Source organism: Talpa occidentalis, unplaced genomic scaffold (genome assembly GCF_014898055.3).
Source record: "Talpa occidentalis isolate TD23 unplaced genomic scaffold, MPIMG_talOcc4v2.1 talOcc4.2, whole genome shotgun sequence".
NCBI lineage: Eukaryota > Metazoa > Chordata > Mammalia > Eulipotyphla > Talpidae > Talpa > Talpa occidentalis.
This window is the reverse complement of record NW_023602073.1, coordinates 90,917,419-90,931,588: the sequence shown is the minus strand read 5'-3', so window position 1 is coordinate 90,931,588 and position 14,170 is coordinate 90,917,419. Positions and strand designations below refer to the sequence as shown.

The following is a 14,170-nucleotide window of genomic DNA, read 5'->3' as shown; positions in this document are numbered from 1 at the left end:
TCTATATTTCCTGGTAGACATCTTCAATAATGTTACCAGTGATTTTCAGTGGAATAGCTGTGTCTAAAGTCCACCTGCTTCTTGCATGAAATGCTCATACTTCTAAGCCTTGTCTGTACTTATATGATATTTAATAAGCTAATGAGTTTGCTGTTTTGGGTAAAGTGTTGATCTTTAATAAACAAATTGGCCCTATTAACTTTGGAGTTGAAGATGAACAGATTACTGTCAGAGCCCATCATACCTGAAAGATTTAAAGACAAAAAAAAAAAAACAACTTCCTAATCCTGTATGCAGTGGGGGGTGTAAGGGAGTACTTAGGATAATCAAAAATATGTAGCTTTACTAGGGTCCAGTTGGTTTATATATAAAGTTTAGGACAAGTTTATAAAACTGGCAAAATAAAATCTGCAGGGATCTAAGTTTCTGGGATCCCATTTGGAACACTGTGCCCCAGTTTCAGTCTTTTTTACTCTTAAAAGACCATACCCAGGTCTTTCTACATGGATTTATATTATATCTAACTTTTTGAAAATAGTAACATACAATTTTAAATTTATTTAGATCGTAGATAACTTCTGATTTTTGTTTCACTTCTTGTTAACTCACTAATGTGGGTATAATTCTATTCATTGACAGTTCTTGTGAAATCAAATGTTACAACCTTCTAGAAGACAGAATTTTAATTTATTAGGAACCAGTTGTTTCAATGTAAGAGAAGATTTCACTTTCCTAAGTAACACAGAATAGCATTCCAACATGTCACCATTAGAATTTAAAGTATATTACTATGAATTGAATGTTCTTTGTTACGTCATTACAATTTTTAAAATATAAAAGATACTCTTAATATTCAGTAATGCATTCTACAATTATAGATTCATCTCTATTTTAATTGATACAAATCATCACCTTTTTTTTTTAAGATTTATTTATGCATACAAGAACTGGGGTACAGGCCAGAGGTGCGGGGGGTAAGAGGATTCACCAGAGACAGAGTGACCGAAGTACACTGCTGAGGGGCGCAGCAGGCCAGACAAAGGTCTGCTGCGCATGTGGGTAGCTCCCTGGCAGGCTGGGGATCCAACTCGTGCTGCAGAGACTGGATAGCTTCATAGTGCTGTGCTTAACCCCTTGCACCACCAGGGAGACCCCCACAAATTATCACTCTTCACACAATTTACGTGGGCAGTTATAGGCTGAGATGAACCATGAATGTTTTGACATCTCCCTTTACCACCGTTATACTTTGAAAGACAAACAACTGTGGTGATAGGGGTAGGGTGTGCTAACTGCTTTAAAAAAGTCGCACAGAAAGTGTTCTGTTTTGCTTGAATTTGAATTATGGAGATAAAAAATGACATTACTTTTAATTCAACCTTAAAACACACAGATTTTTTAAAGATAGATTCTAATTATGTGATTTGTAAGCCCACAATTACATAATGGTATAAATATTTAAGTAGAGACATGAAAATATATGACACAAATTGATATATTTGTGAATGGAAATAACTATATTGGAAGTCAAGGCAAATAGAGACACAGCATAGAGGATCACATTATATATGTAAAAGTAAATTCCAATGTAAGCTTTGTTCTGTTACTGTCTTGAAATCTTTATATTTCTTAGGTGGGTATAGGGTATGACTTTAAATAGAAAAAAATGTATGTGTGTGTATATACATGTACATACAGGCACGGATCCAGATCTAGGGTTTTCCTGGCAACCATACCTTCCTTATTGTGGACAACTTTCATGTCCAGTTAGTTCACTTTATTTCCTCATGTTTTCTGGCCCACCCTTATTCCAATGTGTATTGCATATTTGTTTTCTTTTAGCTGTTCATTTTTAAAATGTATTTATGGACTTGATCATATGACATTTCAGTATATAAGAAGTTACTCATATGGAAATGGTTAAGATAATAGTTAAAATACATGTATACTTTTTTTCTTTTAGCATGGTGTTAGTCTGTATATGCAAGATAGAGAAGGCTTGTCAGCTTTGGATCTTGTAATGAAGGATAGACCAACCCATGTAGTATTCAAAACTACTGGTAAGAAAATTCTACAAATAGATATTCTATTAGGTAAAGCTTGGAAATTCCATTTGTGTGTGGATATGTGCAGAGGATTTTTACTTTGGCATATATTGATATTTTGGTTTTCTGTTCAGGATATTTTGATTTATTTTGCATTTTTCAATTTCAGTTTCTTATATAACAGTAAAAACATAGCCTAAAGTGGGAAAGCATTTAGAATTGTGACTACTGCAATTAATGTGCATCCAGAAAATCACATAAGTATTTGAGGTAGAGGGGGGAAAAGGTAGTGATCTTTTACCCACAAATTTTTCTAATTTCATTACCCCTCCAATTTGTTTGCCTTTTTAAGCTTTGGAAGTGGAAATTGGAAGAAAAAGAGGTTTTAATGGGGCATTCTAATTTGCATGTAATGAGTGAGTTAAGGAGACAGTCTCATTTATTTCCACTTTGTACACTATTGCAGGTTACAATTATAACTTCATTCAGTAACTTTATAGACCTTCCCAAATAAAAGTGAAGATTGTCATAAACTTAGCTGTAATTAAGTTTTATCCCCTTTATATTGGTACTACCCTAATTGAAAGTGTGATTTTATATCTATCAAGAACAAACTATTGTAAGCTAATGTTTCTGTCAAAACAGGGCCTTTCCATTCATGTATTAATAATATCTTACATTTAGAATAGCTATATTTTATGGAAACTAAGTGGATATGACAGGTGGTATTACTTGACAGTTAAACTTGAGCTGTAAAGAAACAAGGGAAAACATGTTAGTTTGCTTACATTGAGACACATCTGTGCTGATTTGGATTTTCTTATTTCTATTCCTAGAATTATATATTAATATATATATATTCATGATTTTAAAGAAGCTATTGGCAGCATCTTTAAAAATATGGTAGTTAAATTAGTTCCTGTAAGAAGTCATTTTAGGTAAAATGATTAGTAGAGTATGTCTATATTGGCACTAAATTGATATTTATTTTAAAATATCAAATTAAAATTTTTACTTTAAAATAAAAATTTGTTTTAAAATATGAAAGAGTATAAAAACTGATTTTCATTTTAGATCCTACAGATGTCTACACTTGGGGAGATAATACAAATTTCACTCTGGGTCATGGAACCCAGAATAGCAAACATCATCCAGAATTGGTGGATCTATTTTCCAGGAGTGGGGTCTATATAAAGCAGGTATTTTTCTTATTTGGATTATGTTAACTGTTGAAGATACAATAACATTTTAATGAAAAAATTGAATCTATTTTAGATTTTCTTAGCCTTAATTGTATTTATACTGGATAAAATTCCATAAATGGAGATATTTTGCAAGCAGTATTAGAAATTAGAAGGCATTGTATAAACATTTAATTGTAAAAAGGTACAACTTAGCTCAAATTGTTTTCAAGTGATTTTGTTTTGGTTAGTATTATTACCTTTAGATAAGTGAACCTGAGTTCTTAAATATAAGTAATCATAAAATTTTAATTGATATATATGTAAAGGTTTGGTCTTCAATGTTGTGTTACTGTGCTGGATAGTATCTTCCACTTCCATGGATTTTGTTACTGTTGACATACTTATCTTTTCCTCTATGTGTGCAAATGTATGTAATTTATATCTAGCCTCAACCTTTCTTTGAGCTTCATTGCAGTTTTATTCTCTGCATTTAAATTTAGCATGTATGAAGTGTGAATTTTGCTACTCCTAAATTTTCTCTACTTAGAGATGTAAATCTGTTTCTCAATCTTGAGGCTTATACGTTAGAACCTGTCTATTGAGATCATCTCTATTTCCCTTTTCAGCTCAAAAATATTTTAGTGATATGTTATATGCCATATATTTAGGGAGCTGTATTTAGGGCTCCCTTGAATACTTTTTTTTTTTTTTTTAATAGCAAAAGCCATTACCTAATATATCACAACTAGCAACTTTAAAAAAATGAAATAGAAGAATTAAAGTCTAGTGAATATTAAATTTTGAGACGCCAGGAATACGAACCATAGGAGTGAAGAGTGACTGGAGTTGTAATTTGTAGAGTTGTATCATGAAATCTAGGATTCTGGTGAGCCATCTAAATGGACCTTGGGATAATGAAAGAGGGTGGGACAGGAGTCATAAGCCTGGAGTCAGAGGCTTTCATGAATGTGAGAGAGCTGAGCAGCATGGTAAGCAGTTGGAGCAGGGCTGGCAAACGTACATGTTGCTCATACCCTGATTTAGTGTAGAGCCTTTGGTAGATATTGCTAGTCAGTCACAGCATATATCCCCATTACCCATATATAGGTGATGTTACTGAAAATACTCTTAAGGTATTTCCCCAATTTTCATTAATAACATGTTACTGTTTGGTAATATTTATGCATCCTCTGATACTCTGCTCATTGTTACTGTTTAAGATTTTAAAAGATTGGACTGGCTACTACTTTTATATTCTAAGACTTAAGACTTACTGATTCTCTTCTGTTAACACATACTTAATTCCTTCATTGTTTTTTTTTTGCCATATATCAGTGTTTTTAGACATAGTTTTAAAATAAAGCATATATATTAATTTTATTGCAGAAAACTTTAAATATATATAAGTAGAGAGAAAAGCATACTGAATTTCCATGCACACATCTTCCATCTTAAACAAATGGTAATATTCTGTTATGTTTTTGTTTTTTAATAAAGGATATTATAGTCAGAGAAGTTTAATAGCATTTTCTTGTTTTTTTCTCAGGTGGTGCTTTGTAAATTTCACTCTGTGTTCCTCTCTCAGAAAGGGCAGGTTTATACCTGTGGTCATGGTCCTGGAGGCCGTTTAGGTCATGGAGATGAACAGACATGCTTGGTAATTAAAATCTCATTATACAGCCTAAGTAACTTAAGTAAAAATTTAATAAACTGGAGCTTTAGGTAATAAAACCATTTTTTCCATAACCAAGTATAAGGAGATAATAGATTTTAAAAAATTAATTGCTTTTTTAACATACTTTCAAATTAAGGGTTTAACTATAGTACAAAAATTTAAAGTGTCAAAGAAAACTTTTATTTTGCTTATAGCAATTATAAAAACCCTCTTCCTGATGAAGTCCAAGTTTTTATTGTTAATTTCTTTTTTTTTTTTTTCATATTGTTAATTTCTTATGGAAGTATTCATGGTCTAAATATTGAGCCAATATTTTCATTTTTTATTCATAAAATTGATTCTTATATTACTAAAATTTAATGCTAATGAGAAGAAACTAATCATTACATACAAGACAATTGCCTGTTTCTAAGGTAAAAAAAATTTTTTGAAGGGACTACATTTATATTTATCATCAGAAGCACTTGTAAAAGAAGGGAAAGCTATAATAGCTTCTTTTTTTTTTTTTGAGGTTTTATGATATTTCAGCTATTGTTTATGCTTTTCATGTAGTGTCATTACTTTAACTTAGGCCGCACAATAGTGGTGATAGGTATTTATTTTCCTTGTTTTGTATGCAATGACAATACTAATAGCCATCATTTATTAATTGCTTACTCCATGCCAAAGACCGTTGTGTTTTATATTTCCCAACTGATTCAGTCCTTTCATCAGTCCTGTTACCTAAAATACTGTTAATAAGGGAAGCAAAATAGGCCCAGAGAAGTTAAGAAATTTGGTTGACTTATCAGGGAATTGCAAATCAGAACCACAATGAGCTATCTCACACTGGTGAGAATAGCCCACATTAAAAAAACTAGAAATAACAAGTGCTTGTGAGGATGTGGTGAAAAAGAAACCTTACACTGCTTGTGGGAATGTGCAGTGTAAATGATCCAGGCACTGTAGAAAGCTGTGTGGCAGTTCCTCAAATACTAAAAGTGGATCTACCATATGATCCAGAGATCCTACTCCTAGGAATCTACCCAAAGAACACAAAAATGTTAATTTGAAAGGAAACCTGCACTCCCATTGCAGCACTATGATATGGAAGCAACCTAAATGCCCAAAACAGATGAGTTTTCAAGAATATGTATTGTTGTATATGTATATATTCACATCAGAATACTGCTTGGCAATCAAAAAGAATAAACTCATGCCATTTGTGGCAACATGGATGGACTGGAAGGGATTATGCTAACCCAGATAAGTCAGAAGGAAAAAGATAAATATTGGATGGTTTAACTTAAATGTGAAATACAAAGAAACTGAACAAAAGGTTAGGAAAAAAGATAAAACTTGCATGCTGACCGTAGATCTGAGGCATACAGCAGGGGAGGGAGAGAAGAGCACAAGGAACTATGGTGATGGATCCACAGGTATTGCGGTGATTGAACTATGGAGACTACAAAGAGAAGAGATATCAAATACTATCTAAAAATTAACAACAATATAAGGAAATAAATAATTAAAAAAATAGGTTGCAATCAAATGGCTAGTGGTAGAATTAGGTTTTGAATCCAGGGGAGAAAACTTCAAAGGAATGTATTTTATATTGATATTTGGTTACTAACCAATTATCGTTTTTTTTCTATACACTGAGTACCTTGGCTGCAGGATTCTTTATTCACACCAGCAAATTTGCACTTAGGTGTTTAAGGGCTCAAAAATCATGTTGAATTATTTTATTGAAGTGCCCTGATGAGATTTTATATTTTACTAATAAACCTATATCCATATCCTAGTAAAGTCTTCTGCCTCTTTCCAGAGTACCTGTGATAGATGCAATTATATGTCAGTAGTGGTGATGTGATTTTGTACATAGTATAAATATATTCTATTTGCATTTCTATATAAATGTTTACTGTATTAAATTTAATTTTATTTTGTAGGTCCCTAGGCTCGTGGAAGGACTAAGTGGCCATAATTGTTCCCAAGTAGCAGCTGCTAAGGATCATACTATTGTATTAACTGATGATGGATGTGTTTATACATTTGGTCTAAATATTTTTCATCAGTTAGGAATTATTCCTCCACCTTCCAGTTGTAATGTACCTAGACAGGTAAAAATCTCTTTTTTAAACACTAAGATGACTGTTGGCTATAAAATCAGTATAGTCAAAAAGATGGAAGATATTGATGGATCAACTTATTCTACTTATAGTCAATGGTATATACTTCTTCAGCAGCAGGTATTTTATTTTTCATAGAAATAATCATATTACATACTGGATTTGCTTGGAGTGAGAAAGAAATCAGTGGGAAATTAGGCACCAAATTGCTCTAGATTCAGCTTTTAAATATTCCTAAGTAGAGGGGAATTTTGGGGCTGTGAAACTAATTTTGAGTGTCTCCTTAAGAAAAAATATGAGGTTTATAAATATGAAATGGACCTTCTAAGTGAGATAACTAGGAGAGACTAAGCTTATTGGTTTCATGGTAAGAGTGCCTCTGCACAAAAGTCATAACCTGGCAAGTTACTATGAGAGGAACTAAACCCAAAAGCCACAATATGTGTTTAACAAAGAATTGTGTCTTTGTGTCAAAGAATTGTGGTTATTTGCATAACCACAAAAAGGTGCACTTTCCTCAACTTTAGGGACCTCTAGTTCCCAAAACTGGGACTGATGCTAAATTAATGTTACTAGAATCATTTCCCCTAACATATGTTTTCAGCACATAAAAATTTGCATTTCAGAGATTTATTTCTTTACTGATTTAATTCTTGGGATTTAAGATTATTATTAGATCTCTGTATTTTGTTAATGAACATCTAAATCCAGCACTTTTCCGTTCTAAATGACTAATAACTCAAGAGGAATTAGTCTCTAATTTGTGATTGTTTTTGGAAGATATATTTTCTGTAATCAACTATGGAATTTGTGGTTAATCATTTTTTATATTTTATTCTTATTTTTTAATTCTCATCATATGGTCACTTTGGTGCTCTGGATTGATGTGGACATGTAGAATATTCTCACTTGGGGTCAGTGTGTCTCTTAACTCCCCCCAACCCCAACCATTTGGCAATGTCTAGATGGATTTTTATTTATTTTTTAAAGATTTATTTATTCATGCATACAAGAACTGGGGTACAGGCCAGAGGTGTGGGGGGTGAGAGGATTCACCAGAGACAGAATGGGGAACAGAACAGGCAGACTGACTGAGATATACTGCTGAGGGGAGCAGTGGGCAAGTCAGGAGAGGTCTGCTGCGCCATGTGGGTAGCTCCCTGGCCGGGGATTGAACTCATGCTGCAGTGGCTGCGGATAGCTTTTTAGGTTGTGTCTTAACCCCTTGCGCCACTAGGGAGGCCCTCTAGATGGGTTTTTAGGTGTCTCAACTGGGAGGGGTCGGAATAGGGGTGGTGGGAGTGGGATCTAGTAGGTAGATTCCGGGGAATGCACTAAATGCCTTACAGTGCACAAAACAGTACCCCACAGGGCCTCCCTGGTGGCACATTGGTTGAGCGCTGGGCTGCAAAGCTGCTCGCAGCCTCTGCAGTGCCGGTTTGATCCCCAGCCGGGCGGTGAGGGTCCCACATGTCTAGCAGACCTCCGGTGAGGGTCCCACATGACTAGCAGACCTCTCCTGCCGCACCCGCTGCTCCCCTCAGCGGTGTGTTTCGTCAGTCTGCCTATTCTGCTTCCCGTTCTGGTGAATTCTCTCACCCTCTTGCGCTTCTGACTGTACCCAGTGCTTGTATAAAATAAATCTTTAAAAAAAAAAAAAACAGTCCCCCACAACAAAGAATCCCTGGACCAAACATTAATCATATCACTATCGAATGACCTTGGATGTGTCAAATTTTCAAGTACTGTTTTTCAAATAAGAATGAATGCCTATTTTGCTTGTTACGTGTTAACAAAATTAAATGATTTGTTTTTTATGCTGTGCCAACTTTATGTTAAAATTGTTGACTTAAAGTGTTCTGAGAAGAGTCAGGGTGTCAGTATTAATGCTGAGATCTATTGGTGATAACTGTCAGTACTTGAAGGGGGCACTGGCTGTAATTCGCCATATACTTAGTACCCCAGTCTACTGGATCTTGGCAAAGTTGTGCTATTTCATAGTTACATAGTAAAGTACAGCCTTCTTTATCTTTTTTAATAGATTCAGGCAAAATATCTGAAAGGAAGGACAATCACTGGAGTAGCAGCAGGCAGATTTCATACAGTACTATGGACTAAAGAAGCCGTTTACACTATGGGACTTAATGGTGGCCAGCTGGGTGAGAAATCATTGATATGACTATCTCTGAAAAATAAATAGGATCCTTAAAATGGATATTTTGTGATTTGTTTTCTTGTATAATTTTTTAGGGTACTTGCTAGATCCCAATGGAGAAAAGTGTGTAACTGCTCCTCGTCAAGTCTCTGCTCTTCATCATAAGGATATTGCTCTCTCTTTGGTTGCTGCAAGTGATGGCGCCACAGTCTGTGTTACTACAAGGGGAGATATTTACTTACTTGCAGACTATCAGTGCAAGAAGATAGCTTCTAAGTAGGTCTATTTTGTGAAAGATAACTAATAATCATTCAACTCTTCTAGCAAATAATCTGAATAGCAACTTTACACTATACTCTGAAATACCACTTCTTGTATGAGGGAAAGTCAGGAATTTTTGCCTTTGATTTTTTTTTTTTTTTGGCAAGGATCTTGTGACAAAAAGTTGTTTGTAGGTTGTAAAACAGTATTTCTGAATTATGTTTAACAAGTGGTTAAATATGACCTATATATTTTCTTTTTTTATGCTTCAGATGCACAGCACTAGATTAATCATAATTCTTGGTTTGTGACAATGTCATCATTGGTTTATATGTGGCTTTTGTTCTGCTGTGCACTGACTTATTTAAAAAAAAAATATATAGCCGATCTTGTACAATGGACTCAGTCTGTGTTTATACCAAACTGGAAACTTTTTATCTTTGATTTTGTGTAGCCTGTTATCATCTGAAAGCATGTTATAGTAGCATGCAGTAAACTGGCAGATGACTAGCTAATCAGAAAGTCAGAAATCCTAAAGTTAAGGGTTAAGTATTGATCAATTCACCAAAGTTCCCTGAATTTTATGTATAAACCAAACTTAAAATGTGATACTGGGATTAATTTTGAGCAGTTTTATGGAGCAAGTTCTTAAACATTTGTGAGAAGTACAGAATCTTACATTTTTCATACATTTGCAGTCTTGTACAGTTGATTACTCCATATCTGATTTAATAATAGTTTTTGCTCCACATTGTGCTATTCCAAACTACTTAACCTTTATAGAAATCATCCTTCTGAGACTGTTACACTAGTTTATTCATTTTATTTTAATTGTAATAAATATGAGTAGATGCAGTTATTGGCACAAATACAATGATTACTGTTATACCCATACTGTAATCAAGAGTAGTGTGATAATTGGAAGCAGTGGTGTTCAGAAATTCTAGAGAGTAGCTATCTAACTTTAAATGTAATTGGGGATTTAAATTGACATTTAAATACAACAAAATGTGCTTTTGCCAATGTGGTGAGTCGGTAACTTCACATACAGATAATACCCGTGAAATTACCTCTTGACAGTTACAATGATTTCCATTTTATAGTAAATGGCATACAAATCCAGTATGCAAATACATATTCTGATATAATATCTAAAAGCATGATACTTTTGCTGACAAGGGAAAGAAAAAAGCCAAAAATTTAGAACAGACTACAATTACTGCAAACAAATAGACTGGTGAATACCAAATTCAACTCATACTCAGGGAAATTAAACACCAGATCCTCATGTCCATGATTACCCTTAATAATTTATTCTTTAATAATTTACCAGAGGAGACTAATGAGATGATGTTATCCATGCTGATTAATCAGTTCCCTGGTTTCAAAGAAGTATGTTGGATACCCAAGAAGCATGAGATTACTTTTGTAGAGTTTGAAAATGTTGGACAGGTTGGAACTGCCAGTGGTGTATTACAGGAATTTAAGATCATAACCATTCCATGCCATGAAGATCACCTATGCCAAGAAATGACTTTGGAATTGCTCTGTTAAAAGGATTTGGTATTATTTATAGTGTTTGTTTTGAAAACATTTGGCCAAGTCATTTTAATAGTTGGCTGGGGTGGAGAAGGTGATGGGGGAGAGAGTGACTTTTTGTGAAAGATTAAAAAAAATTAACTAGTATTTCTTAAGCCTTAGTTAGCTGTGAAATATTAAGACCCAAATTTTGTAAAATGAACTATTTGTATTCTTAAAAAAAAAAAATTTCTTCATGAACAGAAAATGTCCAGTATCCATTTGTCACAGCTTCTATGCATAATGCTTGGGAAGTTATCAGTTATAGGTTATATTCAGTTATAAAAAAGATGAAAATGTGAACATAATTTTTAGCACTGACTGGGTTGTTCACTGAGTATGAGGTGATTTGTGAAATACTAAGATTTGTTTTTAGCTAACATAAAATTTGCCCGGGTAGCTTTAAATTATGTAAATAAGAGTTATCAAGTTTTCACTAAGAAAATTCTTTTGTTATGGATTGTTACATCGTAGAAACTTAGAGAAGAAAAATAGCTCTTTTAAATGCAAGCAAAATATCTGAAATTTAATACAGAACAATCATTAGCATAGGCAGGCTTCATAATGCTGTAGGCACGTTATGTTTGCATTGTAATGAAGTATTTTACTAGTGGGTAAACTATTAGCAATAGTGATGTTTTTCACGGGAGCTGTGTTTGTTTAGGGTTGTTCATATTTGACATTTTGCTAAATTTTTTTTTTGCTAAAATACAAGTATACCTAGGAACTTTTTAACAGTCATTTAAACTTAGACTGAATTAGCAAGCAGGGCAGGGGATTTAGGCATGTATCTGTGTGAATAGAAGTATGTGGGAAGGAAGGACTTGCTAGTAGGAGGAAGCTTTCATTGTGTAGGGGAAACTTACAGAAAGGGACTAAGGTTACCAAAGACTAAGTCATCTTACCATTCATAATAATTGCTTTAGATTATTGTTCAAATAGTAATTTTTATAAAATTGAGCATGTGTTGTGGGAATACAATTAGTATAGCTATCATAGGAGCCGGTTTCTTTTCAGGTTAAATATATACTTACATATGACCTAACAGTCCCACCATCAAATATTTATCCAAGTGAAATAGGAGCTTATGTTTACACAAAAACATATACATGAGTATTTTTTTTTAAGGAGTGTTTTTTTTTTTTAATAGAGGCATGTTTTATTTGTTTGTTTGTTTATACATGTACTGGGTACAGTCAGAAGCGCGGGAGGGTGAGAGAATTCACCAGAGCCAGAGCAGGGAGCAGAGCAGGCAGAAGGACCGAAGTACACTGTTGAGGGGAGCAGCGGGCGGCAGGAGAGGTCTGCGTGCCATGTGGGACCCTCCTCCGGTGGCCGGGGAGCAGCCAGGGATCGAACCAATGCTGCAGAGGCTGCGGGCAGCTTTGCAACCCAGCACTCAAACGCTGCGCCACAGGGGAGGCCCAGCATGAGTATTGATAGCAACTTTACCAAAAACTAGAAACAACCAGATGTACTTCAACTTCAGAGGCTAAAGAGCTATGCTACAGATATAATGGAATTCTGTTCAACCATAAAAGGAAATGTGTTTTGCTAAATGAAAGACGCTAGACCCAATAGACTACATACTTACTGTATAATTCAATTTATAAGACTTTCTGAAAAAAGCAAAACTGGAGAACAGAAAACAAATAAATGGTTGCCAGGGATTGGGGGTAAGGCCATGGTTTGCTATAGAAGGACTTCAGAGAATGTTTTGGGGTGAAAAATCTTTTACATCTTTATTTTGGTGGTAGATACATGATTACACTTTTGTCAAAATTTATATACACCAAAAAGTGAATTTTACTGTATGTAAAATTTTTAAATGTCAAAAAAGAATCAGTGTTTACAACTGTAAAGAAAGCATAGTGTAGCTCTTTAAAGGTTAAGGAACCTGCTTTCTTTTTCATTCTAGCCTCATAGAATGAGTATAGGTATATTTAATGCTTGTTGAAAGTGACTTTTTTTCTGCATCAGCTCATAGTATTTCTATGTTAATGTGAGACCAACAAGATTTACCAAAATTTTTAAAAAAGCACATAGGAAAAGAAAATAAGTTTAGCATATGTATTTTAGAAACCATATTAATCTAGCATTTTCTTTATCATCCAGACAACTAAACTTGAAAAAAGTTCTTGTTTCTGGGGGATGTATGGAATACAAGGTTGATCCTGAACATTTGAAAGAGAATGGGGGTCAAAAAATTTGCATTCTTGCCATGGATGGAGCTGGGAGGGTAAGTATGTGTATGTAAAAGTGTAATGAACTTGTTCTCAGTTGATAGCTTCAGAAAATCTGATAATGTAAAAAATGTGTTGCTGTGATGTGACTCTTTGTATTGACTTAGTTTGCTTACTTATTTTTGACATCCAGTACTAATTAGAAAGGAGCTAGTATTTCAAAGTGACAGTTAACCTAATGTGCATATATATTGCTTTGTTGAACTATAGTTTAAAGTTTCACTTACTGTGCTTAATTAAAATGGAAATAAGGGATTTTAATGGCTTATATGATGTATACTTGATAATATTAAATGATTTTAAATTGCATATATAGGAGATATATAACCAACTTTTTTAAAAAAATAAAAGCCAAGCAATATTAAACATTTATCCATAATTGGAACATTCCCCTCATTTATTTTTATCCAAATATTCACATATGCAGAACTAACTATATATATAAATGTGTAAAACAGATTGTACTACTGAGACATAAAATATCTCATCTCTTTTCATTTGGTTTTAATTTTAGTTCCCTCTGCCAACATCAGTTCATTTCTCTAGTAAGATTGTTAATTTAAAAGTGTATTTTATACATTAATGACAATGAATAATTTTATACTCTGGCTAGATAGGCAGATTTTTTGGTTTTTGTTTATAGACTAGAAATAGTATGTTTCCTGAGGTTTCTAAAAGTGCTACAAAGTTTGATATTTTAGAAATTGAATTATTCATGAAATTCCACTCACCTAGTACATTGTAGGCATATATCTACTGTGATCGATAATTGTAATAGAGGAAGCTGTATCTTAGAAATAGAACTTCAGTTTATACTAATGGAAGGAACAAAGGCGTGGGATTACATTACAAAGTTGAGCATAGGGGCCTCCCTGGTTGCGCAAGGGGTTAAGTCTCAGCACTATGAAGCTATCTGCA

General features: G+C 33.8%; 1 protein-coding gene across 7 annotated transcripts in view; it reads left to right on the top strand.

Moving 5' to 3' along the window:
* The window catches only part of IBTK (inhibitor of Bruton tyrosine kinase), a 116,563-nt gene that overhangs the window by 61,929 nt on the left and 40,464 nt on the right, over positions 1–14,170 (top strand). For 6 of the 7 annotated variants that reach the window (XM_054698991.1, XM_054698987.1, XM_054698989.1 and 3 more), the window contains 7 exons: positions 1,964–2,060; positions 3,120–3,244; positions 4,776–4,886; positions 6,836–7,006; positions 9,057–9,174; positions 9,266–9,446; positions 13,125–13,248. In XM_054698991.1, the coding sequence (XP_054554966.1) occupies positions 1,982–2,060; positions 3,120–3,244; positions 4,776–4,886; positions 6,836–7,006; positions 9,057–9,174; positions 9,266–9,446; positions 13,125–13,248 (909 nt within the window). In that variant the 5' untranslated portion in view covers positions 1,964–1,981. Of the gene's footprint in view, positions 1–1,963; positions 2,061–3,119; positions 3,245–3,947; positions 4,116–4,775; positions 4,887–6,835; positions 7,007–9,056; positions 9,175–9,265; positions 9,447–13,124; positions 13,249–14,170 lie in introns of those variants that run through there. The other variant, XM_054698990.1, reaches the window with a different exon arrangement.